Source organism: Podarcis cretensis (assembly GCF_951804945.1).
Source record: "Podarcis cretensis genome assembly, chromosome: 14".
NCBI classification, from domain to species: domain Eukaryota; kingdom Metazoa; phylum Chordata; class Lepidosauria; order Squamata; family Lacertidae; genus Podarcis; species Podarcis cretensis.
In genome coordinates, this window is record NC_137183.1 from 40,408,563 (window position 1) to 40,435,845 (window position 27,283).

The 27,283-nt window shown below is 45.2% G+C and overlaps 1 protein-coding gene across 3 annotated transcripts in view; it reads right to left on the bottom strand.

Moving 5' to 3' along the window:
* The window catches only part of SNX29 (sorting nexin 29), a 231,346-nt gene that overhangs the window by 65,937 nt on the left and 138,126 nt on the right, over positions 1-27,283 (bottom strand). For all 3 annotated transcript variants that reach the window (XM_079952375.1, XM_079952373.1, XM_079952374.1), the window contains one exon: positions 12,203-12,343. In XM_079952375.1, the coding sequence (XP_079808501.1) occupies positions 12,203-12,343 (141 nt within the window). The remainder of the gene's footprint in view (positions 1-12,202; positions 12,344-27,283) is intronic.

Below are 27,283 nucleotides of genomic sequence, written 5' to 3' on the forward strand. Positions count from 1 at the left end.
GGATGGTTTTAGTTGCTGCCTCCTGTATAATGTTACGAGCCTCCATCCATAGTTCTTCAGGCACTCTGTCCACCAAATCTAAATCCTTAAACCTGTTCCTCACTTCCACTTTGTATTCATAAGGGATTTGACTTAAGATTGTATCTTACTGGCCCAGTGGTTTTTCCTACTTTCTTCAGTTTAAGCTTGAATTTTGCTATAAGAAGCTGATGATCTGAGTCACAGTCAGCTCCAGGTCTTGTTTTTGCTGACTGTATACAGCTTCTCCATCTTTGGCTGCAGAGAATATAATCAATCTGATTTCGATGCTGCCCATCTGGTGATGTCCATGTGTAGAGTCGTCTCTTGTGTTGTTGGAAAAGAGTGTTTGTGATGACCAGCTTGTTCTCTTGGCAGAACTCTATTAGCCTTTGCCCTGCTTCGTTTTGAACTCCAAGGCCAAACTTGCAAGTTGTTCCTTTTATCTCTTGACTCCCTACTTTAGCATTCCAATCCCCTATAATGAGAAGAACATCCTTCTTTGGTGTCATTTCTATAAGGTGTTGTAAGTCTTCATAGAATTGGTCAATTTCAGTTTCTTCAGCACCAGTGGTTGGTGCATAAACTTGGATTACTGTGATGTTAAAAGGTCTGCCTTGGATTCGTATCGAGATCATTCTATCATTTTTGAGATTGCATCCCAGTACAGCTTTTGCCACTCTTTTGTTGACTATGAGGGCCACTCCATTTCTTTTACGGGATTCTTGCCCACAGTCATCCGAACTGAATTTGCCCATTCCCGTCCATTTTAGTTCACTGATGCCCAGGATGTCAATATTTATTCTTGCCATCTTATTTTTGACCACATCCAACTTACCAAGGTTCATGGTTCTTACATTACAGGTTCCTATGCAATATTTTTCTTTACAGCATTGGACTTTCCTTTTGCTTCCAGGCATATCCGCAACTGAGTGTCCTTTCGGCTTTGGCCCAGCCGCTTCATCAGCTCTGGATCTACTTGTATTTGTCCTCTGCTCTTCCTCAGTAGCATGTTGGACGCCTTCCGACCTGAGGGGCTCATCTTCCAGCGTCATAACTTTTATATGCCTGTTGTCTTTGTCCATGGAGTTTTCTTGGCAGGGATACTGGAGTGGCTTGCCGGTTCCTGCTCCAGGTGGATCACGTTTGGTCAAAACTCTCCACTATGACCTGTCCATCTTGGGTGGCCCTGCATGGCATAGCTCATAGCTTCTCTGAGTTATTCAAGCCCCTTCGCCACGACAAGGCAGTGATCATAATGCGTCATACTTAATTACACCACCAGACCCTCCAAGTGTCCCTATTTTCCAGGGATGTCACTGATTTAGAGAAGCTGTCCCAGTTTCTGATTTGATCCTTAAACTGTCTCTATTTTCATTGGAGAAATGTTGGAGGGTATGGAGTTATCCGAGCCGTCTGAAGGCAATCCTGTATAGGGAAGGTTTTTTAAATGTTTTATTATGTTTCTATGTATGTTGGAAGCTGCCCAGAGTAGCTGGGACAACCCAGAAAGATGTGTGGGGTATAAATAGTAAAATTATCATTATGGAATGGAACGTCCCTGTTTTCATTAGAGAAATGTTGGAGGGTATGCACCACTGTGGGCCATTTCTAGGTCTCAGGTTTCGGTCCTGAAATCTCAAGAGTCTGGGATGCTCCTGACCTGGAAAACCTCTCCACCACTGACACCTGCCCTGGCTGGGTATGGTGGAGCCGCCATTTTTATTTCCCACAATGCCCTGTAGTGACAAGACAATCTTGCAGCACTTCACAAACTTGTGTATTTTAGCAAACATTTTATTTCCAGACAGAATATTCAGACAACCACATCAGCAACAAACTTCACTTGAAAGAGTTATGAAGTGTCTCAAAGCAGGCTTAACATTTATTTATTTTATTCGTGAGCACAAGAAGATTCTAGGAGAAAGTAACTAAGTCAATAAATGTGACAAGATTTTCAAGTACTTCGCTGCTCTTATTTAAACAGGTATGCAAGCCAAAGCTAAATTGCATTCAGAATGACATGTTTAAAAAAATATCACTGCACGTTATTTGGAATGCACTTTTGGGAAATCGTCTCCAAGCTATATATTTAAAAATTTATTAGAATCATTTTGCTCCCATTAGTTTCAGAGATTTAAGTCACTGATGCATTTTCCTAACAAAAGAAGGCTTAAGCATTAAGGCTGAGAGATAACCAGTACTGTGTAACTGGAGTCAATTTGTTTTTGAGTTTGCAAATTGCTATGTAATCTACAAAAACATGCATCACATAACAACTCAAATCAGTGTATCATAATCATATTAACCCTATCTAGACAGAAGTGGGGGGTGGGGTTCTTGTGTGTGTCACTGCACTAAGAATGAGGCCCAACCTGCATTTAAAGCACTTTATTACCACTTAAAATGGCCACTTGCTTTGCCCAAAGAATCTTGGGGTCTATAGTTTGTTAAGGGTGTTGAGAGTTGTTAAGAGATCCCTATTCCTCTCACAGAGCTATAAATCCCAGAGTTTATTCAAAAGATGGGTTTATTATTAAGCCCCGCTGGGAATTTCTTCAATTTGTAAAATTTTATTTATTGCATTTATATCCCATTTCTCTCTCCCCCCCCTCCTCCAACCGAGGTGATATACATGGTTCTCCCCCTATTCATTTAATCCCCACAACAATGCTGTGAGGTTGGTTAGGCTGAAAGGCAGTTACGCTAACCCAGCAAGTTTCTCGGCTGAGTTGGGATTCGAACCCTGGTCTGCCAGATTCTAGTCCGACACTAAGCACTACACCACCCTGTCTCTGAATTGTAGCCCTGAAACTCTGAAGTGTAGCTCTGTGAGAATCGGGGTCTCCTAGCAACTCTTGGCTACTACAGTCCCCAGAATTCTTTGGGGGCAACCATGAATATTTAAAGTGATATGATACTGCTTTAAACATATAGTGCAGATGGGGCCTAAAATGGAACAGAATCATCCAAGAAATATATCATCTACCCTTAGTCTATTCCCCCCCTCCCCCACAAGAAGGAGTATCTAACAACCCAATCTTAATAAGAGTCAAGGAAGATTATCAGATTCACAGTTTCTACAGTCATCACTGATGACACCCAAGCCTGCTGTTCTACATCTTTCAATCCAATTCCAGAAGTCTTGTCTTGCTGACAAGATGTCTGTCTCCACTGAGATATGCTAGACGGAGCTGTTAATCTTGCCAGCAAATTCGCTCTCGCTTCCAAAACTATCCATTGCTGGGGGGAAATGCTGCTGTTATTTCTCCACACAACCTTGGAGTCACCTTTGACTACACCCTCCTTCCATCTTCCATTACACCTCCGTCCAGGCTCTCTCTTCTGTACACAATGATCTGATTACCTGCTCCTTTTTCAGTGTACTCACTGAGTACACTCAACCATGTCAAGGTCCTCTTCATGGACTGCTTGCCCAGAAGTCTCCTTCCATTCCTGCCTTGCAAGTTGCATCTCTCAGGCCTGATTCACACGCCAACAGCAGGAGACTGTTTCAAATGCTACCTGGGGAAGTGACCCTGCAGCACATGAAGTCTGGTGATTTTTCAATACACTACTGCAAGCCTCACCCCCCCCTTGTTTATTTTTTAAAGGCAATAATTGAAACGATGAGAACTACATGGAGGGTCAAAACAGAGTTAGAGCACATGCTTTATATCAGGCGTAGGCAAACTTGGCCCTCCAGATGTTTTGGGACTACAATTCCCATCTTCCCTGACCACTGGTCCTATTAGCTAGGGATGATGGGAGTTGTAGTCCCAAAACATCTGGAGGACCAAGTTTGCCTATGCCTGCTTTATACGCAGTAGGTCCCACGTTTGATCGCCAGCATCTCCGGATAGAAGAATCTGAGAAGGTGCTGCCAGTCAGAGATGGCATAGGAACATAAGAAGCTGCCTTATGCTGAGTCAGTCCACTGGTCTATCTTGATTTATAGTAACTGGCGGAGACTCTCTGCGTTTCAGACAGGGGTCTCTCCCTAGAAACGTTGGGGACTGAACCTGGGATGTCCTTCATCCAAAGCAGATGCTCTGCCACAGAGCTACAGTGGTACCTCTGGTTACATACGCTTCAGGTTACATATGCTTCAGGTTACAGACTCCGCTAACCCAGAAATTGTGCTTCAGGTTAAGAACTTTGCTTCAGGATGAGAACAGAAATTGCGTAGCAGTGGCGCGGCGGCAGCAGGAGGCCCCGTTAGCTAAAGTGGTGCTTCAGGTTAAGAACAGTTTCAGGTTAAGAACGGACCTCCGGAACGAATTAAGTACTTAACCCGAGGTACCACTGTACTGCTTTTCCCTGTAGCAACAATACTAGGCTAGGTGGACCAATGGTCAGACGCACTATAAGCCAACATCGAAGTATTCATTGAAGGGTGGGTGGCAGGAGACAGAGTCAGGAGTAGGTCAGCAATAAAGTAAAAAACCAGTGTCAGTGGAGTGAACTCTTTATTCTGAGAAACCAAAACAGCACAGGCCTAGTGATCCCAACAACACTTCTCCGTAGGGCTTGCCCCAGTGAGTCTGAAGCTCCCAACCTTCTCTAAGGCTCCTCCCACAGTTCCTTCCCCAGCAACCTGAGGCTCCTTCGGCTTGCCTCTCATTGCTCTGTCGTCTTCACTTCCTTTGTGTGTTCTGGGAGGCCGGAGTTAGGGGAGCTGGTCGAAGCAGGAGGGCGAGACTCATCTCTGTCTCTTGGCCCCACTCCCCTCCAGCCTCTGAATCTGTACTGCTCTCTGCCCCAGCCTCTTCCTGCTCACTAAACCCTGTTGCCTCTTCAGCTTCCGACACCTCCTCCTTCTCCCAGTCTGCTCTCTCTTCTTCCTCTGACCACTCACCGTCATCCCCCCACCAGTCCCCTGGCTCTGAGCTTTCTTCCTCTTGGGGGTTCCCCAGCTGGTGCCTCCCCACCACTCCCTCTGCATCCAGCTAGTCCATGGCACGGGATATAAATTTTGCAAAAACAGTTTGCCCCAGTTGCATTTAATACCTTTGGTTACTACAGTGGACCCTCTGGATATGAACTTAATTCGTTCCAGGGGCCTGTACGTCCCCCAAAAAGTCTGCAACATGAGGTGGCACTTCTGCACACGCGCATGGCGTGATAGAGCGCTTCTGCACATGCACGCCATGTTTGCAACACGAAAGTTACTTTACCCGAGGGCCTTTGATATCTGACTTCATAGGCAGCTCCTATAAAAATAACCTCCTTCTGGTGCCCATTTCCTTTTCTCTTACTTTTAAATACAAATAAATAAATAGGCACACACTCAATAAGTGAAAATGTTCTCTCCAATGTAGAATTGCCTCCTTAAAATATCAGATCATTCTTAAGCCTAAATTGCTTCCATTAATACTCGTTAACTGTGACTTGATAGGACATGAAATATAATGGCTATTTTATGTCTTTCTTAAAGAGTCTGCAACTAATCGATTCACGTCTTTGGCGCTTGATGGGCCAGACATGACACCTGCGGAAATGTGAATGGGGCTATTTGCGCAGTTATGTGGCAGAACTGGCCACATAAATTTTGATACTGTTCTCTACAAATGGCAGACATTTGGCAAACGATCAGATGCATTAATTTGAAAATATGTTAACGAGATTTAGATGAGGCATGAATTTTAGAGGAATGCAATAATAAAGACTATTTCGCCCGCATGAAAAAGAGTTACCTAGATGTACTCCGAGGGCCAACTGAAGTTGTGCATCTTGCTCGGCTATCCTTCAAGTTACATCTCTGTTTTTTGAATCAGTTCAGAATGCCTCTGCTAAAACAGCAGCAATGCCTTTCCCAGATCTCCATATTTATTTATTTTATGTTGTGAACTGCCATGTGATGAAGAGTGGTCTACAAATTTAACGAATAGTAATTAGATAGATAGATGATAGATGATAGATAGATAGACAGATGATAGATCTATATAGATAGATGATAGATATAGATATATAGATATATATAGATAGATAATAAAAACCTCTAGTCCTTGAAAGCTTTCCCTTCTACATACCAAAAAAATTAAGCACACACATATGAGATTAACAAATAAATAAAAATAAACCGAACCCCTAAACTTCAGGTAGCACAGAATGAAGCCACCCGAGTACTTGTCGAGGCTAGATGGTCAGAACCTATTACACACACTTCATTGAGACTGACTTCAAGCCAGACAGCTGGATTATGGAGCAAAAATGAGAGACATGGTCTACTCTGCCAAGGAAATGTTTTCTGGATAGGGGAATAACCTTAGTTCTCTGCAATTCTCTCACTTGGAAGCTCTGAGCCAAAGAGAAGTCGCTTTCTTTTTTCACTTGAAAACCGTGTCTACCTGAAATCCTGAAAGTCGGACCAGAGAGCAAACAGATGTCCTGCATGTAGGCCAACATTTGGTCTAACTCTGATTTTATTCTCTTTCTACAGAATCAAATACACACCATCATTAAAAGATGAAGATCCGCTTCTGTTTTGACACATCCTTAAAGCTGAGCGACACATCTCTCAACTCTGCTTGTGCAGTCTAGATAGTTTCTATCAGCAGCTACTAAAGAACAAGCCACTCACTTGTAATTCAGATAATATGACGGCAGCAACTATCGACACTCTTTCTTAGCTTTCTTAGCCAAATACAGGATTTCATATCTCTCCCACACACAAACGCTCAGGTTGCGTGCTCTGAGATTTAAAACTCTACTGGCATTCCTGGAAGAAATGATGGGAGAGAAGGGAACCGGCAACATCAGAAACAAAAGTATATTCATCCATGTTTACCTCATGGATTTTAAAAGCACGGTGTGCCTAGCTTCCAGGCCAGCTTAATTTAACTGGAACAGTCTGTGCCACAGCTACCTGTATAATTCAGCCCAGCTCTGGAGCAGAGTCTGATGGGGATTTAAAATCTGCTGTTACGAGAGCGAAAAGGTGCCATCTAATTAAATGGGGAAGGACTAGAGCTCAGTGGAATGGGCCTTGCTTTGCAAGCCACACTTCCTCTGAGAAATCCCTGGCATCTGCAGTTAAAAGGATCAGGAGGTAGCAAGCAGGTAATGAGAAAGAGGCTCTGCTGGAGGCCCTGGAGACCAGCTGCCAGACACACTACAAGATGGTATTGGGCTAGAGCAGGGGTCAGCAAATGTTTTCAACAGGGGGCCGGTCCGCTATCCCTCATACCTTGTGGGGGGCCGGACTATAATGGGGGGGGGGGAATGAACGAATTCCTATGCTCCACAAATAGCCCAGAGATGCATTTTAAATAAAAGGACACATTCTACTCATGTAAAAACACGCTGATTCCGGGCCGGATTTAGAAAGCGATTGACCCGGATCCGGCCCCTGGCCATTAGGAGGATCAATAACCTGATCTGGTATATAAGGCAGCTTCCTATATGCCAGGTGCCGGGTACCTTTGCCCCCCCTCCAATGTTGCTGAATTGTTAACGCCCATTATCCGTGATCATTGGCTCTGCTTGCTGATACCCACAACATTTCTCAACATTAAAAAGAATACTGAAGATTATTATTTATTATTATTATTTAATATCCCATACTTTCCTTGAGGCCAACAGGGCAGCTTACAACGCAGCATGTAATATGAACAGAAATCTAAACATTAAACAAAATGAAATAAAAATAAAAATTAGGGATGCATTATTTCATTTTGTTTAATTTATATTTCTGTTCATATTACATGCTGCGTCGTCATTTTGAAGTGCGGGAACTCATCATGACAGTTCCCAAGCCACTCCCTTGACCAAGGAATTATTATTATTTTAATGCAGGCAGCTGTGTTGACTATATATGACTATTTTCCTGATTTTGTGATTTCTTCCATGCTAATCTGTCACAAACACACACACACACACACACACACACACACCTATCTCATTCTCTTCTCTGTCTACACACACACAACCCACAACTTAAGGATTGGGAGTACATAGCACAATACCCCAATTTATTAGGATGATGGTAACTGCAATCCTATGCATAGCTTCCTGGGAGTAAGACTTGTAAAACGCACCAAGCTTTAAACAAAAGATATCCAGGCACCCGAAGTGCAGCCTTTGACTTTTAATTGGAAGTGTAAATAGTCTTACAAAGAGGTGTTACTGTTTAATTTGCTAGGGGTGAACAGGGAAATCCCATCAAAGAAAAGAAAATATGCATCTAGGCTCTGCCCGATTATTCCCTCCCCCTTTCTCCTATGCTAATCTGTTATAAACAAACTTGAAAGCCTCCTTATCGCCTCATCCACTCACCAGAGCAAGAAGGATTCGTTAGTTACCAAAGCTCTGGCAAATGATGCCACCGCTCTTGCCACAAAAACATATTGGAGCTGCACTCCTCTTCATTTCGTCTCCACTACAGCACTAGTTTCTCATATTAAATAAAATGTTAATAAGACAAAAGTTACAGGCATTTGTTTTCTTTCCTCTTCTCCATTGCGGAGAAACACACAGAAATGCGCAGGGCAAAATAATACTGCTTTCCTGTCCTTTGAGACAGCCAGATGGAACAACAGATACGTGTAAATATATATATACAAGGTGTTATTTTGGATTATCTCCCCAAAGCAGGACTTCAGAGTAGTAGGACTCACAGCAGCAATGGCAAAGGCATCCTAATCTCCAAGATGAAAAGACCCAATGTTCAATCTTTACTAACTTCTACGCCCCCTCAGTTATGGATGAAAGAGCAAGAATCAAATCACAGGCCACGCTGACAGAATCCAAAGCAAAATGCATGAGGCATCCCTGAAGAGGTTATTCAGGAGGAGATATGGTACTTCTGTACTCTTCACACGCTTGCAGTATATAGGCACATTCCTATTTCCCCCCATAGGAACGCAAAAAGAGTCTGCTGGATGAGGCCAAGGCCCATCTAGTCCAGCATCCTGTCCTCACATTCACCGACCCGATGCTTGTGGGAAACCAGCAAGCAGAATTCGAACGCAAGAGCACTCTCCGCTCCTGTGGTTTCCAGCAACTGATACTCAGAAGCATTGCTGCCTCTCTTTTTTGGCCAAATTACATCACAAAAATTAGGGTACGCATTATTATTGATGGCACATTTACATTTGCCAGCAAATACTTTTTTGGTTTCAAGGTTTTGAAAACTGAGGTGCACATTAGATTCGATGGCGCATTAGATTCACATAAATACGGTAATAATAACAATAACAACAACAAGAATTGCTAGTTCTTATATACCACTCTTTGTCGCAAGTGGCTTCGGAGCGGTTTACATAAAAAGAGACAAATCGTGTCACTACAAACCACAGAACACAACAGTAAAATATCAGCAGTATCAATGATAAAACGAAACTTGTACTATAAAACGAAACATACTGCAGGCTCAAAAAAACAGTCTAACCACAGTTAAATGGACCACATCTAGTACAACATCCTTTTCTCATGCTGGGCAACAGGATTCCTATGGGAATTTGCAAGACCTGAATACTCTACCCACTTGTAATTCAGGTGCATACTGCCTCTGACAGTGGAGCGAGGACATAATATTCAGAGTTGAGAGTCGTTGACAGCCATATCATCCATGACCGATCAAAACCTTCCACAAGCAGAGAAACTGGGAGGATAATTTCACCAAATATATCCAACAAGAGAACAAGATATCCCACATTTTTTCGGGGATACGGCCCACCATGGGCAGTGCCACAGCTTCCCTTTCCCCCACCCTCCAAGGTTGTCCTTTGCCTTGGTTGCCACGACCAGTGGCAGCATCCACTACATTGGCAACCTGGCCGCCATTTTGTAAGGCCCTCCCTCCCAGCATAAATCGGCTGAGTATGTGTGCCAGTTGTCTCCCCAAATGGTAGGGACTATTTGGAGAAAATCCCAAGAAGGACAAGAAACAGAACTCTCTCAGATCCACTCAGAAAATTGCATTCCAAGAAAAGTTCACCACAGCTCTAGGTAAAATCACAAGACACATTGGCAATTCTTGTAAATTCCCAGCATCACTCTGAATACTCTTTATTTCACAGAAGGACAGGATAGTGAACTACTTCCTGGGCATTTTGCCATCGCCTTCAAGGGATGGAGATGGATTGTACCCGGCATCGTGCCAGACTACTCAATTAATTTCAAGAAGATGTCTTCTAGAACACCTTGCAAACTCTCCTGGATAATATAAATGTTCAGATTACTCTAGCTGCGATCATGACAGTAGCCAAGGTTCAGCTAAGGGAAGTGGTGTTCTCTTATTCAGCCCAAACGAAACAGAATCACTGCTAGTGTGCGAAAAGGGAGCGACAAGGATGTCGACAAGGGTGATTCTGCCTCTGAGGTAACTGTCAGCTTTTTTTAAGGTGTGGATTTTTAACATCTTATTTTGCACTGGATTATGAGTGTGAATTTTGACTTTTTCAACCAGACACTCAAAAGCAAAGAGTACACGTCCTTCAATGGCAAAGATACAAATGATCTTCAGAGAAGTGCGGGTAAAAGTCTACTAAAGACTTGTGAAAAGATGCAATACATATGCAAGGAAAAACTCTGAATGGAAAATAGTGAAGAGCATCAGAACTTTTAAGGAGACAATGAAGGACCACCTTATAACACAGAACAAAATCTTTAAATTACATTTTTTTGGGGGGGCTACCATTAGATGTAGACAAACTAGGATTTTATGGCTACATTTCTTATTTCTTGGGCAAAACCAGTCTTGGAAAAGATTACTGTTCTGTTAATTTTAACAGGTCTACTCTGAGTAAAACCTGGTTTACTATCGACCCACGATCATACTTGTGCACCACTTAATTAAGAAAGTAGCATTTTTTAAGTCACATTTTTTAAAGGACAAGAACCAGTGTTCTACTAATGTGGAATAAACCCTGTCCTTCTCCTGAACTTGGAGAAGAGACGGGACTCTCTTAGATACTGGAAAGATCTGCAATGCTGTTTTTCCAGCCTCTCTAAGGCTTGGCACAATAGGGAGGAGTCCTTCCTTCTGCACAGTTGCATTGGAGCACCTTCGCTGTGTTGTTGCCCAGTCAAGAACCCTTGCCCCTCCACTTCAGTCAGAAGCCAAGGTTGGTAGCAAGCTCATATCTGAGCTAGCTGCCAAGCCCAGACAATATTTATGAGTCATTTAGGGGTGCAGGGGCAAGGACATGCTTCAGACAACCCATCACTGGTATTTGCAAACCCATTCCAGGCCGCCATCCAATGATTTGGAAATGTTGGGGAGGTGATAAAAATTGTTCAGTGAGGAAACCCAGTTAAGTAGCATCCACAAGTCCTGTAGAGGCTAGACCAGGATTTTTCAACTTCGGGTTCCCAGCAGCGGTTGGACCACAACTCCCAGCACCCCCAGCCAACCTAGCCAATGGTCAGGGTTGATGGGAGTTGTGGTCAAAAACAGTCTGGGGACCCAAGAACTCAACCAGAGAAACCCTATACAGTGGAACCTCAGGTTGCGAATGTGATCCGTGCGGGAGGCACCTTCACTACTCGCAGCGTTCGCAACCCGCAGCACCGCGACTGCGCACATGCGTGACGTGATTCAGCACTTCTGCGCATGTGCAAAGCACGGTTTTTAGCACTTCTGCACATGCGCGAGAGCCAAAGCCCGGAAGTAACCCATTCCGGTACTTCTGGGTTCGGTAGGGTCCATAACCCGAAAACACACAACCCGCAGCGTTCGTAACACGAGGTGTAACTGTACTCAATACCAACCTATGAGGGAGTGCCCATCCACATATCTGAACCCTTGATACATGCTCACCTTGCCTCTACTTCCCCCCAGTCTCACAGCTGCTTCCTTCCTGGGGCAGAATCCAGCCAGCATCTCCTGGAGCTTCATGTCCTCTAATTTACTAATGTTGGTTATAGTGCTGAATATATATTAGGAGCTTCATTTCCTTCTTCATTCCTCCTCCTCCCTAACCTCCTCCCCAAACTCACATGCAGTGTGACCATGTGACATAGTTCCAATTCTTATCTTGCAAAACTTTTTTTTAAAAAACCCCTCAGATAATTCCTTGACCCATGTATTCCTTTGCTCATTGTCTCAAAGTTTTGTTGGACATAAAGGCATTTGTGCATTTCCTAAAGCTACGATTAATAGTAAATAATAAATAAATGCCCTGCTTTGCAAATGCATTTTGCATCTCAAGGCATCCACATGGTTTTCATTCACACTTACCTTGTTCCCAATGGCCTTTTTCGGTGGAAAGTTAAAACTTCTCACTTGGTGGTATTTTCCCTGCAACTTGTGATGAAGGACTCTGAACTCCGTGTATCTTCGATAGACATTCCATTCATCGTCTTTTATCCTTATATATACCTGTCGGAAGTAGATTGTGAAAGAAATCCATTTTAAATCGATGGAATAGCCATGCAGAATGTCAGAAGAGCCCTCCTGGGTCAGAGTAGGAGTCAATCAGGGCCAGGACCCTGTTTTCCCACATTGGCTTTTGGGAAGAGGCAAGAGCAAAAGTCCTCTTCCTACATTTGCTCAAAGGGACATGGGTGGCGCTGTGGGTAAAACCACAGAGCCTAAGGCTTGCTGGTCAGAAGGTTGGCGGTTCAAATCCCTGCGATGGGGTGAGCTCCCATTGCTCGGTCCCTGCTCCTGCCAACCTAGCAGTTCAAAAGCACATCAAGGTGCAAGTAGATAAATAGGTACCACTCCGGTGGAAAGGTAAACGGCGTTTCCATGTGCTGCTCTGGTTCGCCAAAAAGCGGCTTAGTCATGCTGGCCACATGACCCGGAAGCTGTACGCCGGCTCCCTCGGCCAATAAAGCGAGATGAGCACCGCAACCCCAGAGTCGTCCGCGACTGGACCTAACCCGAGGTACCACTGTACTGCTTTTCCCTGTAGCAACAATACTAGGCTAGGTGGACCAATGGTCAGACGCACTATAAGCCAACATCGAAGTATTCATTGAAGGGTGGGTGGCAGGAGACAGAGTCAGGAGTAGGTCAGCAATAAAGTAAAAAACCAGTGTCAGTGGAGTGAACTCTTTATTCTGAGAAACCAAAACAGCACAGGCCTAGTGATCCCAACAACACTTCTCCATAGGGCTTGCCCCAGTGAGTCTGAAGCTCCCAACCTTCTCTAAGGCTCCTCCCACAGTTCCTTCCCCAGCAACCTGAGGCTCCTTCGGCTTGCCTCTCATTGCTCTGTCGTCTTCACTTCCTTTGTGTGTTCTGGGAGGCCGGAGTTAGGGGAGCTGGTCGAAGCAGGAGGGCGAGACTCATCTCTGTCTCTTGGCCCCACTCCCCTCCAGCCTCTGAATCTGTACTGCTCTCTGCCCCAGCCCCTTCCTGCTCACTAAACCCTGTTGCCTCTTCAGCTTCCGACACCTCCTCCTCCTCCCAGTCTGCTCTCTCTTCTTCCCCTGACCACTCACCGTCATCCCCCCACCAGTCCCCTGGCTCTGAGCTTTCTTCCTCTTGGGGGTTCCCCAGCTGGTGCCTCCCCACCACTCCCTCTGCATCCAGCTAGTCCATGGCACGGGATATAAATTTTGCAAAAACAGTTTGCCCCAGTTGCATTTAATACCTTTGGTTACTACAGTGGACCCTCTGGATATGAACTTAATTCGTTCCAGGGGCCTGTATGTCCCCCAAAAAGTCTGCAACATGAGGTGGCACTTCTGCACACGCGCATGGCATGATAGAGCGCTTCTGCACATGCACGCCATGTTTGCAACACGAAAGTTCTCCCTTGGCCAATAAAGCGAGATGAGCACCGCAACTCCAGAGTCGTCCGCGACTGGACCTAACGGTCAGGGGTCCCTTTACCTTTACCGTTACATTTGCTACCCGTCAGCTGTCACTCATGAGACACTCTGCCTCCAAACCTGAACATAAGATACTGCCAACAATGAAAGCAAGTACAGCACTTCTAGCAACAACAAATCATCATAAGATGCTCTTAGAATCGTATAACTGTAGAGTTGGAAGGGACCACAAGGTCATCCAGTCCACCCCCCTGCGATGCACGGATGTGGGGCTTGAACCCACAACCCTGAGATTAAGTGTCTCGTGCTCTACCAGCTGAGCTATCCCAGCAGGATACTCGAGTATATTACTGTTAGAAGGTGAGCCTGCTGCGTCAGGCTAAAGGTCCATCTAGTCCAGGATCCTGTTCTTCCAGTAGCCAACCAATGCCTCTGGGCAGCAGCGGAGGAAGCTGCTCAGGCGCCTGGGGCGGGGCACCCAGGGGTGAGACAAGTCACCCATAGGGGTGGGCGCACCACGGGGCCTCCGGAGTCTGCCTGCCTCCTCCCACTCAGCCGCCCTACAACTGCGGGGGGGGGGGAGGAGAGGCATCAGGTGGACCATTTGGGAAGCGGAGCCTGCGTGCACCCAATTCACCACGTCTCTCCCAGGAGAGATGCATGGCTCGGGTGCGCTGCAGGCCCCGCGGTGCCACCGGGCATTTTGTCACCCCCCTCAGTGGTGACATCCGGGGCACCCCGCACCCACTGCACCCCCCATCCTCTGCCCTTGCCTCTGGGGAGCTTGAAAGCAGGAACTGAGCACAATGTGCAAATGTGCCTTCTGAATTTGTAACTCATGACTGATTCTTTCCCCCTTTACCCATGCCTCCAGTTCCCTTCCTGTCACTTCCCACATGTCATATTTGAGACTGTATGCTCCTTGGGGCATAAACCTTCCTCTTGTCCTATGCAAAGCACCATATATACCAATGACACAATCATCATGGGATTCCTCAACAGACCTCTCAAATGGACTAGAGAAGCAACTTTGCACACAACCTAGGAGAGGAGGGGGAGTTGTCACAGAGCCAAGAGTAATGAGTCATTTTGTTATTATTATTATTTATTAAATTTGTATACAGTGGTACATCAGGTTAATTACTTAATTCATTCCGGAGGTCCGTACTTAACCTAAAACTGTTCTTAACCTGAAGCACCACTTTAGCTAATGGGGCCTCCTGCGGCTGCCATGCCACTGCTGCACAATTTCTGTTCTCATCCTGAAGCAAAGTTCTTAACCTGAAGCACTATTTCTGGGTTAGCGGAGTCTGTAACCTGAAGCATATGTAACCCGAGGTACCACTGTACTGCCCTATACCTGTAGAACTCAGGGTGGTTCACGACATAAAATATAATAATAATAATAATAATTTATTATTTGTACCCCGCCCATCTGGCTGGGTCTCCCCAGCCACTCTGGGCGGCTTCCATAAAAACCAAAAATACACTAAAATATCACAGATTAAAAACTTCCCTGAACAGGGCTGCCTTAAGATGTCTTCTGAATGTCAGGTAGTTATTTATTGCTTTGACATCTGATGGGAGGGCGTTCCACAGGGCAGGCGCCACGACCGAGAAGGCCCTCTGCCTGGTTCCCTGTAGTTTTGCTTCTCGCAATGAGGGAACCGCCAGAAGGCCCTCGGCACTGGACCTCAGCGTCCGGGCAGAACGATGGAGGTGGAGACGCTCCTTCAGGTATACTGGGCCGAGGCCGTTTAGGGCTTTAAAGGTCAACACCAGCACTTTGAATTGTGCTCGGAAACGTACTGGGAGCCAATGTAGGTCTTTCAAGACCGGTGTTATGTGGTCTCGGCGGCCGCCCCCAGTCACCAGTCTAGCTGCCGCATTCTGGATTAGTTGTAGTTTCCGAGTCACCTTCAAAGGTAGCCCCACGTAGAGCGCATTGCAGTAGTCCAAGCGGGAGATAAATCACAATAAAACAACAACAGAAAATACATAATCATAAAAAACCAATAATCCTCCCTGTATCAGTCTACTTCCATCTCGGTCCCATTCCAACAGTGGGACCATCACTCAATACTAGGCTGCTGGCTTTGGATGCAGAAAGTCTAAGGTTCAAACCTTGTCATCTATAGTTAGAAGAATCAGGTAGAAGATGATGGGAACAATTCCTCCTTGAAAGCTTGAAGAGCTTTCATAGAAGACACAATTGGGACTCAGAAGGGATGGGCTTCGGTGCCCTCTCTACGCTGTTGGACTCCAACCCCCATCAGTCCCAGGTAGTATGGCCAATGGCCAGGCATGATGGGAGTTGTAGTCCAGCAACACCACTTTGGCACCCAGTAGAAGTCAGCTTCCTATACAGAACTTACTATGGGATTTCCTTCTTTGGTTTATTATTTTGTGCTTCTGAAGGCAGCTTTCTACACGTATACAGATGGCGAATCCACATAGCCATTTGGCAGGTGCTCATTTATGAATACAGGCTCTTGCTGCTCAGGCTACAGCCTCTTACGAGCTTCCTTAATAACTTTGATTCAGCTTCATTAACTCCCCGGAAGCCATGCAAACTCCTTGTATACCTTGCTGTTTGGCCATTGGTAACGAAAAACAAAACAAACCCTCCAGTAAGATATTTATTTAAGGATCCTTGTTGTGATTTCAGAATTTATTACTTTTTTCCCCTAAATACCCTACGAGAAACAGCAGAACGAAGCATCTTAGCATGGCCTACTTTACTACTGATCCATTAAAGCATTATTTTCAAATTGTCTCTCAGAAGGGTTCTGCCTTCCTTTCCAGCCAAATCATTCCTACTTTCAATGTGAGCAGCCATGGAGGCTTCTCTGGCGATGAAAGTGACAAAGCACAGGATACAAGGAAGCTCCGGGGAACAAATCCCTGATATTCTGAAGGTAATTCAATGTATTGGGTCAAGTGCTTCTCAACCGCAGGAAGCAAACAATCAACTGCAGCTAGTAGTTGATGGGACTCGAGTACATCAGCAGGAGAGAAGGTTTACAGGTGGGAACCTGTAAGAAAATGTTGCAGCACAGTTCCAGCACTGCTCCTGTTTGGGCCAACAGGGGAGAGCTATGTAGGGGATGTTTAGAGTGGGAGGAGGGAGGAATCAGAGACGAAGGAGAGAAAACGAAAGAACCTTCCCCCCCGTCCGCACGCTTCTGAAATCTATAGTGGTACCTTGGTTCTGAAACATTCAAAAACCAAGGCACAGCTTCTGATTGGCGCAGGCGCCTCGGAAACAATAGCTGACAGCCACATCGGATGTTCAGCTTCTGAAAAACATTCAAAAACTGGAACACTTACTTCCGGATTTTCAGCGTTCGAAATGTTTGAGTACCAAGGCGTTCAAGAACCAAAGTTCCACTATACTTCGGTGTGCTAAGTAATAAATACATGACTCCTGTTTGAAGCTGGTTGCATGGATACTATAACCTGTTAGCTGCTCAAGCTCAGGCTCAATTCATTCCTTCCTCTTCATTGTCCTCTTTTCAGCTGATAACTTCAGCAAGTCCTTTAATTTTGCTAGATGTCATGGACTGGCTGGAGGCAGAGGAGTGCTGGGAGGCACCAGCTGGGGAACCTCCCAGGGGAAGAGCCAGGGGATTGGTGGTGGGATGAAGATGAGAGGTCAGAGGAAGAGGAAGGAGCAGACGGGGGGGGGAGTGTCAGAAGCAGAAGAGGTAACAGTGTTTAGTGAGCAGGAAGAGACTGTGGCAGAGAGCAGTTCAGACTCCAGGCTGAAGCAGAGGCTGGAGAGGACTCAGGAGGCCCAGTTGAGACAGGCTGCTGAAGAATCCAGGGAGTCTCTCCCTCATGCTGCCACCAGCTCCCCTACCCCCAGTCTCCTAGAAAATGCAGAGAAATGAAGAGAGGACAGTTTGGTTGTGTGCAGATGCAGCTTGTGACTGCTGGGGAAAGACCTGGAGAGGAGGAGGCCTTAGAGAGCAGTGGGAAAGCAGGGACATTCAGTCCTCGCATTGGCTTCATTGGGGGAAGACATACCAGGAAGAGTTGCTGGGATCACTAAGCCTGTGTTGACTTGATTTCTTTAAATAAAGAGTTAACTTCACAGACACTGTGTTTTTTATTGCTGACCTATGCTGGACTCCAGCTCCTGTCACTGGACTTCTGGCTCCTTCAGACCCTTTTCTCTCCCTGCTCTTTCCTCAGGGCTAACTTCTGAGCCAAACCAGTGCAAGCCAGAGAAAGGCTTCTTCAGATGACGGCACCCAAAGTTACAGTATGAAAAGTTTTTATGAGACTGAAACATGCCCTTACACTATTTCAGGAATTGCCAGCATGGTGCCCATGGGCACACACATGCCCCAGGAGACTTTCCCTGGTGCCCTCGGGATCCTCTCCCACCACCGAAATTAGGTTTGAAAGAAGTATTTTGTAGTAACAAAACAGGTGGCGACAGGTGCTGGATTGGGGTGTTTGTATATGTGCTATCCACGACAGTTGCTCCAGTTTGCAAATGTCCCCACAGGCACAAAAAGGTTAGTAACCTCTGTGTTCTTTGATAAACAAATGCTCTGTCAGTGCAGGAAGAGCTCCAAGGGCACACACTGCTTTCTTTCTATGTGGTGCTGAAGAAGCATATGAAAGGGCCTGGAGAAATAATATAGTATTTCATGTCATGTTCCCTCCCACCCTTTTGAATAAAAGCTTAACCCTTCAGTTAATCAAGCTGCATATTTATTAAAGCATTCCAGGTTTTGCTGATCGATTATCCTGCAATCCTAAACCCTCCTACTAGGAAATAAGCCCCAATGAATGCAGTGGGATTTATTTCTGAGTAACCATGTCGCAGTCAAATCACATAACATGCTAAACCATGGTTTGCACCAACTGTAGTTCAGAACCTAAACCACACTTTGACCTTCCAAAGATGAGCACCACCATAGGAGGCAATGATAATTAATGCAAGGTCTGGAGAAACGTAAAGGTTTTAGTCTGGCACCTAAAAACTGACAGAGGTGGCGCCATGCACATCTCCCTGAGAAGAACATTCCACTTGAAAAGGCCTGTTCTCAAGTGGCTATCCTCCATACCCCCCACAGGTGGGGACACAGAGAAAGGCGTCTGATGAAGACCACAAGGTCCAGGGTGGTTCATAAAGGGAGAGCATTCCTATTCTAAAAAATGAGATTCGGCAACATGACTCACAATCTAGTTTTAAGAAAATTAAATTAGGAGAAATCATCCATTGAACCAAACTATGGTTAAGCTTCCTTATCTACAGTTTGGCACAATTGGAACTGAGCTATATATTGATGGGAAAGTTCTGGATTCCAAGCAAGAGGCACCAAAATTAGAGACGGGGTCGATCAAATAAGAAATATTTTAATTTGTTTCAAATTGCTAGTGATTTGTTTTTCCAGAGGGAATGCAGGTGTTCTGCAAATGATCATTTCAAGATATTACATACACACCCAAACTTCTAGCTCTGACAGCTTAAATTTCCAATTGCTGAAATGCAGCTGTGACTATAAATTCTGTGCCAATTATTTTGTAGCAAAATATAAGGCTGAATCTCTTCTTCACATCAAAATTCCTTTTCTCCTTTGAAATTAAAGGTTGGTGGTGGGGTGCTGTGTTGTGTATTATTGCAGGTTATGCAGTTTAACTGGAAGATTATAAACTTCTTGGTGCGTGTGGGTGTTGTGCTGTCACCGGCATCCATCTGTATTGGAAGACAATGGAAGAGTAAAGTCATACCACTGGAGAGTTACAGTGCATGTGGGTGAGTGGGTAACATCTAGAACATATGATAATACTGAACCCTGCCACACCACAGTTTTGAAAGCTCTTGAACTCTAAGCCACTAATTTGTATGGCCTCCTTTCCCCAATTAGCAGTCACATGCTGTAATAATGCCCTTGGGAAGCACTCCAATCTGGCAGGATTGCAAGTCCTTAAAACTGGAAGCAAACCAAGAGGAGGACACCCCAACTGGAAAGATGTCAGTGGCAAGGCAAACAAAATGCATTCATAATAAGCAGGGGAAATCAGCCCTGAGTGCTCACTGGAAGGACAGATCCTGAAGCTGAGGCTCCAATACTTTGGCCACCTAATGAGCAGAGAAGACTCCCTGGAAAAGACCCTGATGTTGGGAAAGATTGAGGGCACAAGGAGAAGGGAACGACAGAGGACGAGATGGTTGGACAGTGTTCTCGAAGCTAAAACATGAATTGCACCAAACTGCGGGAGGCAGTGGAAGACAGGAGTGCCTGGCATGCTCTGGTCCATGGGGTCACAAAGAGCTGGACACGACTAAACAACAACAAAGACTGTGGAATTATCCAGGAGTTAACAAGACAGTTGTTCTCCACCAACTGCTACTCAAGAGGCATACAGTCATCATGGCTAATTCCAACTGATAGTCTTAGACTCCATGAATGTGTCCCACCAAATCCTGAGATGGCCAATTCCATAAATCAATTTTGCACCATATAATACAATAATTTTCATATTTTGTCTGTCCTGAATCTCCTGTCACTTAATCTGACAGGATGGTTTAATGCAGGGATAGGGAATTTGTGGCCTTTCAGATTTCTTTGGACTTCAGTATCTCTGACCATTGGCCATGCTGGCTGGGGGAATTCAACAACATCAGCAGGAATGCAAGTTTCCTGACAGGGTTCTAGGATTATAAGAGAGGGAGAATAAATATACATACTCTCTCTCCTTCTTCCACATCAGGGGTAGACAATGTGGTCCTCCTCTGTTGTTGCTGGACTACAGCTCCTATCAGTCCTAGCAAACATAGTCAATGGTCAGAGATGATAGGACTTCTAGTCCAACTACATCTGGACAGCACTATTTTGGCTACCCAGGTGTGGAGAAACTTTGGCCCTCCAGATGTTGCTAAACTACAACTCCCATTACCTCCAGCATCATGGCCAAAGGGTAGGGATAATGGGGGTTGTAGTTCAGCAACATCTGGCGGGCTATAATGTTCCTCACACCTGCTCCACACCATCTTTTCTCCTAGGGAAGGTGTTTCATTTCAATGATCATCACAGTTGTCTTTTTCAGCTGCACAATATCCTACAATATTTCCCAAGTGAGCCAAATATGAAACTTACTGAAACGTTTTAGTTTGTGCCTACCAATTCCAGTTGAGATAATGAAAATTTAAATACGGATGCCAATGCAGAAAAATGTAACGTGTCCCCTGATATTTAATTATATACCTTTTAAAGAAAATCACTTTGGTGTGAGGTCCTGGTGTAAGTTCCTCTGATAAATTTACTTCTTAAATCATCCTTGTATTTTTTGTTTCTTTTTTTTCCAAGTAAAAGAAGACCAGGTAAACCCATTAGCAACTTAGAGGAGAAATGAATAAACGTTTCAGCCATCTTTTAAAAATTAAATTACAGTGTATTGGGATCCTTAATTACTTAACAACAGGTTACAGCTTAATATGCAACACTGAACTACATGATTCACCAACACTATGATTTTCTCTGTAGTGGAGTACAGGGGAAAAAAATTGGTTTTGTATTAAAACCTTGATTAGGAAATGGGGAAATGACATATTAGGTATTATAAGCAGCTAAAACAAAGGAAAAATAATGATATTTCTGGGAAAGACACAAAAGAGAAGCAGGTTTAAAATTATGTAGTTAAAGGTTTTTGCCTCTAAGTTCATTACTAATGCAGATTTCAAAACCAGAGCAGAGGTAATAGTTGGACTACCACTGGGAAGACCAAGGATCACATCTCTATTCACTGGGTGATCTTGGGCCAACCACTATCTCTCAGCCTAACCTACCTCTCAGGGCTGCTCTGAGGATAAGAGAGGAGAAACACCTTGTGCAATGGTGTGAGCCAAACCGAACTTTTTCTATGGTTGATTTCTGTAGATCATGACACAAGAAAAAGCTGGCATAATGTGATATAAAAGGAGATCCCCAATATGACCTATTGTGACCCTGGTACAAATCCATATCTTAAAATGTCTCTCGGAAGGCATGAATAAATATTCTCACGTCCTAATACTTAATGTGAAGAATCTAGCTACCAGCAAAAATTAATTAGCACTTTCTTCAAAAGCCCTGGGTTCCACATAGGCAAAAGTAAGATAAACTCAGGAAAGAGGTTTTATCTCAAGATAGAGCTGAGACAATCCCTTAAAAGGTCCAATGTTAACATATGAGGTCGCTCACTTGGGCTTCCTCAACATCCTAGGCACTGTCTCCTAGCGGCCCAAGCACTTTTGTTTCCTCCTTTTGTAGAGGGCCAGGCCCCCTCAATGTTCAGAGGGTGTTGGGCTCCCTCAACCATCCTGAGAAGCTGGTGCCTCCACCCAACACCTAGGTCCACTCTGAACAACCTCCAACTGCTTGGATAGTTAAGATCTGTGCCTGCTGGTTGGCGTGACCCCACTTCTTTTCAGGAATACCTCACTGAATCCGACCTACACACCCCACACTTTCTTTTCTTCCCCACCCCGTGCCCCTTGCACAACTTTGGAGTGTGCCAGTGCCAAGCAAAATCTTCTTACAAAGGAATACGAAGGATCCACCTGGGTCTGGATCACAAGCTCAAGGGAGACCTCCTGTTCAAACAAAGACACACACACACACACGATTTATATTGGTAATTCAGACATTTTAGGAACCACAGAAAGCTGTGGTTCCTAAAATGGAAACTAAGAAAACGCGAGAGGAAGTGGAAGATAAAAGGAACCGTGGAAGGAAAGGAAGGGAAGTCCGTCAGTGACTGTATTATTTAAAAAATATAATAGAATATGTAATATTCTTTTTCCTATTTATTATTACTTTCAGGGGTGTTGGGTTTTTTCACCCCTTGTGTTGATATCTATCAGAAATGCAAATTAAAAAAAATAGGGGGGGGGGAGAAAGTTGCCTTATATTGATTTAGACAATTGGGTGCAATTAGCTTGATACCGTTTTAACTGACAGGCAACAAGCTCTCCAGGATTTGAGACAGGGGGCTCTCCCAACCCTACCTGGAGATGCCAAGGACTGAACCTAAGACCATCCACAGGCAGAGCAAATGCTCCACTACTGAGCCACACTGAGCCTCCCGTACATTATGCTTTATGCACGATGAGAGGATAAGAAGACAGGAGTGAGACTCTCCATTCATCTAGGCTGATGTTTCCCAAACTTGGGTCTTCAGGTGTTTTTTGGACTACAACTCCCATCACCCCTAGCTAGCAAGAGCAGTGGTTAGGGATGACGGGAACTGTAGTCCAAAAGCAGCTGAAGACCCAAGTCTGGGAAACACTGATCTAGGCCAGTTCTGTCTAATCGGACTGGCAGTAGCTCTCCAGGGTCTCAAGCACAGCTCTTCCCTGTCACCTAACACCTGGTCACCTACCGCCATCTTCAAAGTGGAAATACCAGCAGAGATTGAACCCGGACTTCTGTCATACCAAGGCATGTTCTTCACCAATGAACTGCGGTCCCCAACCCCGCAGAAGCCCCAAACCAGTTCCTTAAGCACAGGACTGCACATGTTTAGGAAACTGGGTTTTGAAGAGGTCCAATGTGATTCTATTTTCTCCACAACCGCCATAGCAACTAGAAACTTACAATCGCTTATTCCCAACTCCCCAAACAAAAGCCAAGATTCTCGGGACTTTAACAAATGTTTCAGACATCCAATTATAGAAGCTTTAAATGCTACAGTTATGCTACTGTTAAACAGGCTATTTTAATTGCCAGTGTTCCATGGTATCCCACAGAAAAGCCAATTTCCTCGGGCATCAGAGCCGAATGCCACATAGGAGCAGAGAATGCCTAGCAATACAGTTGTGTTGAGAAATCAACAGCATGACGGCAAGAAGGGGAATACAGGGCACTCAAGTCGGGGCCAGAAACCATAGAACTGTAGAGTTCGAAGGGACCCTGAGGAACATCTAGTCCAGCCTTTCTCAACCTGTGGGTCCCCAGATGTTGTTGAACTACAACTCCCACTACCCCTAGCTAGCAAGGCCAGAGCTCAGGGATGATGGGAGTTGTAGTCCAACAACATCTGGGGACTCACAGGTTGAAAACCGCTGATCTAGACCAACGCCCTGCAATGCAGAAATGTGGAGCTGTCCCATAAGCGGATCGAACCTGCTGTCGGGATCTCCGCTCGGCCAAGCTGATAAAGCTCATTTGCCTCCAGAGTCACCCCCGACGATAATTAACGACCTGAGCCTTTGATGAGGCCTCAGGCACATCCCCGATTCAGCAGAGAATCCAAAGCAGCACGCGGAAGTGATGAGATTTATGGCTACATGCTCTGCTTTATTTCTAAGCTAAGCAGACAGCAAAGAAAAATACATCCTCTCCCTATGAAAGCAGAGAGCAACTGAAACAAAGGAACAAAGGAACAGGAAAACACTAATGTCACATCCGTCTCCTGTGTCCCGTGAGACTTCCAATAGCCTGGACTGTCTCTGGAATGTAAACAGAGCCTTGTGACTCTAAGCAGCTCCTCAGTGGCAAACAGAAACTAACACCTGCAACCTTGGCGTTAATCCGTATTATGCTCTAACCAACTGAGCTATCCCACAGCTGAGTACTTACCATCTGTGTGCCTTAAGATTTCCCAGGATCTCGGCCCCCACAAGGAGAACAGCCATGCATGGAGGGTAGCGACAGGCAAACACCCTCAGCTCAGTTCAGAAATTACAAGGATTTTCTTCAGACAACTCTCACAAAAATATACTTAAGTTTCTCTCCCTGATGCACTTTTAAACTGACTCTGCACTGGGTACACTATGATGTATTAGATGAGTTCAAAATGTGACCTAGTTTGCTTGTGGTGCAAAATGGGAAGGACCTTAACTTTGTGGCATAGCATCCGTTTTGCATTCAGGACTTCCCAAGTTCTGTCCCCGGCATCTCCAGGTAGGACTGGGAATGCCACTGCCTGAAATCCTGGAGGGATGTTGCCTGTCAGTGCAGACAATGCTGAGCTAGGTGAAAAAATGGACTGACTCAGTAGAAGGCAACTTGCCACGCTCTTACGTTCCAAAAGCTGGACCAAGCAGCATCTCAAGCTGCACACCTGATTCTTTAGGGCAAGGTGTGACCAACCTTCCGTCCTCTGGATGCTGGTAGACTACAACTCCAACCATCCCTGGCCTGCGGCAATGCTCGCTAGGGGCAACTGGGAGTTGTAGTCCCACAAGCTCTGGAGAGCCACAGGTTAGCCACCCCTACTTTAGTGGGGAGTGTAACCTTGTCCAGAAAAGGCTGGTCATATTCTTCTCGGCGGCAGCTAGACTGGTGACTGGGAGCGGCCGCCAAGACCATAAACACCAGTCTTGAAAGACCTACATTGGCTCCCAGTACATTTCCGAGCACAATTCAAAGTGTTGGTGCTGACCTTTAAACCCCTAAACGACCTTGGTCCAGTATATCTGAAGGAGCGTCTCCACCCCCATCGTTCTACCTGGACACTGAGGTCCAGCGCCAAGGGCCTTCTGGTGGTTCCCTCACTGCAAGAAGCCACGTTACAGGGAACCAGGTAGAGGGCCTTCTCGGTAGTGGCGCCCGCCCTGTGGAACGCCCTCCCACCAGATGTCAAAGAGAACAACAACTACCAGACTTTTAGAAGACATCTGAATGCAGCCCTGTTTAGGGAAGCTGTTAATGTTTGATGTATTACAGCATTTTAATATTTTTTTTGAAGCTGCCCAGAGTGGCTGGGGAAGCCCAGCCAGATGGGAGATGGGCGAGGTATAAATAAATTATTATTATTATTATTATTATTATTATTATTATTATTATTACTAAGTCACCCACTTCAGTGAGTTGTCCCTTGTCCAGTTGACTGTCATATCACAACTTCAGGTCGCCAATATACCCAGCTAAAACACACCATCCATAAACTCCTAGGAATATAAGTGATTGAGAACAAGTAGCTCATCCACTTAGATCCCCACACCCCCGCCTGCAAGAATTAATATTATATGCCCCACTTTTCTCACGAAACTGCTATTTTAATGCATCTGTCATGAGGTTTGCCAATTTGAAACTCCTGGCTCTTTCCTATGGCTGCCTGCAATGGCCCTCAGAAGCCTCACTCCCCTCTGGCAGTTTTTCCCCCTGGGGTTTTCAAGGCTTCGTGATTGAATATAGCCCAAGGGGTAGTTCCAGCTACACTGGGGGAAAGGCACAGTGCCATGGTTACTCGTATTTATCGCTTCTAGCCAAAGGCTCCTGCAAAATGTACAGTATCATTAAGCGCGTGTCACACAGAGATATGATGCAAAATATAAAATACAGACCAGAACAATAAAGTCTCATCAGCTACAGTTATCCCCTGCAGGGGTAAGAGCCTTCTTTATTCATATTTAGTTACTCATTACGGAGTTAATAGTGACCGCTGCACATACTAATAAGCAAGCTCATTCTCTGAGTCATTATCCTTATGCAGGCAGAATGCCCAAGAAACATCAGCAGACCTGGTGGAACCATGAGTACGCAGGGGAAAGCGGGCCTAAAGTAAAGAAGGGGAGTCCAAAACAAACCAGTGAGGACAAAATGCTGGTAGATTGTTGGGACAAAAACCTCGAAGGGAGGAGTGGTGAGGGAGATTCTAAGATGAACACCACTACTAGGTCCTGTTAGATAAGATGACGCCCAGTACGCTTCTGCTGCGCCAATGGACGTCCGTGCCGATAGAAAACTTGAGCTCCCTTAGCTCTCTTAGCATAGTCCTTAGCAGAGTTCAGCAGCGGGAGAAACTGTTGCCTTGTGTGTGAATAATAAATCGGACTGAATGCAGGCTTCTTGCTAATCTCCAACAGTCTTTTAATGAGAAGAAAAACATCATTAATCAGCCCGGCGAGAGAGCGGACATCCTTTCGCCTCTCAGCCAAAAACGAAAGGAAACTCACACACAAAGAAAGATTCCCGTATGTGAACATAACCACGCCTCAGAATGTGAGACGTCACACAGAACTGTTTAACCCTGTAAGTTCTGATTCTCCTCACAGGTCCATTTAGTCCAGCACCCTGTTTGCCCACGGTAGCCAACCATGTTATTCTTTGGGGGGAGGCAGGGGGGCTGTAAAATTATATTGCTTATCACTGTAGTTAATACAGTGGTACCTCAGGTTAAGAACTTAATTTGTTTTGGAGGTCCATTCTTAACCTGAAACTGTTCTTAACCTGAAGCACCACTTTAGCTAATGGGGCATCCCGCTGCCGCCGCACCGCCGGAGCACAATTTCTGTTCTCATCCTGAAGCAAAGTTCTTAACCTGAGGTACTATTTCTGGGTTAGCGGAGTCTGTAACCTGAAGCGTCTGTAACCCGAGATACCACTGTACCTGATATGTAGATTATTTAGTGCTCCTTTCTCTTTCCCGATCGGGCCTCAAAAATCTATTGAAGATGTTTAGTAAACAAAAAAGCCTACATATAAATTACTCTAAGAGCAAGATTTTCCACAGACACAGCCCCAGGTATAGATGGTATTTGGATCACAGGCTACCGGGGAGAGGGAGGGGAATGTTTATTTAGATACCTGTG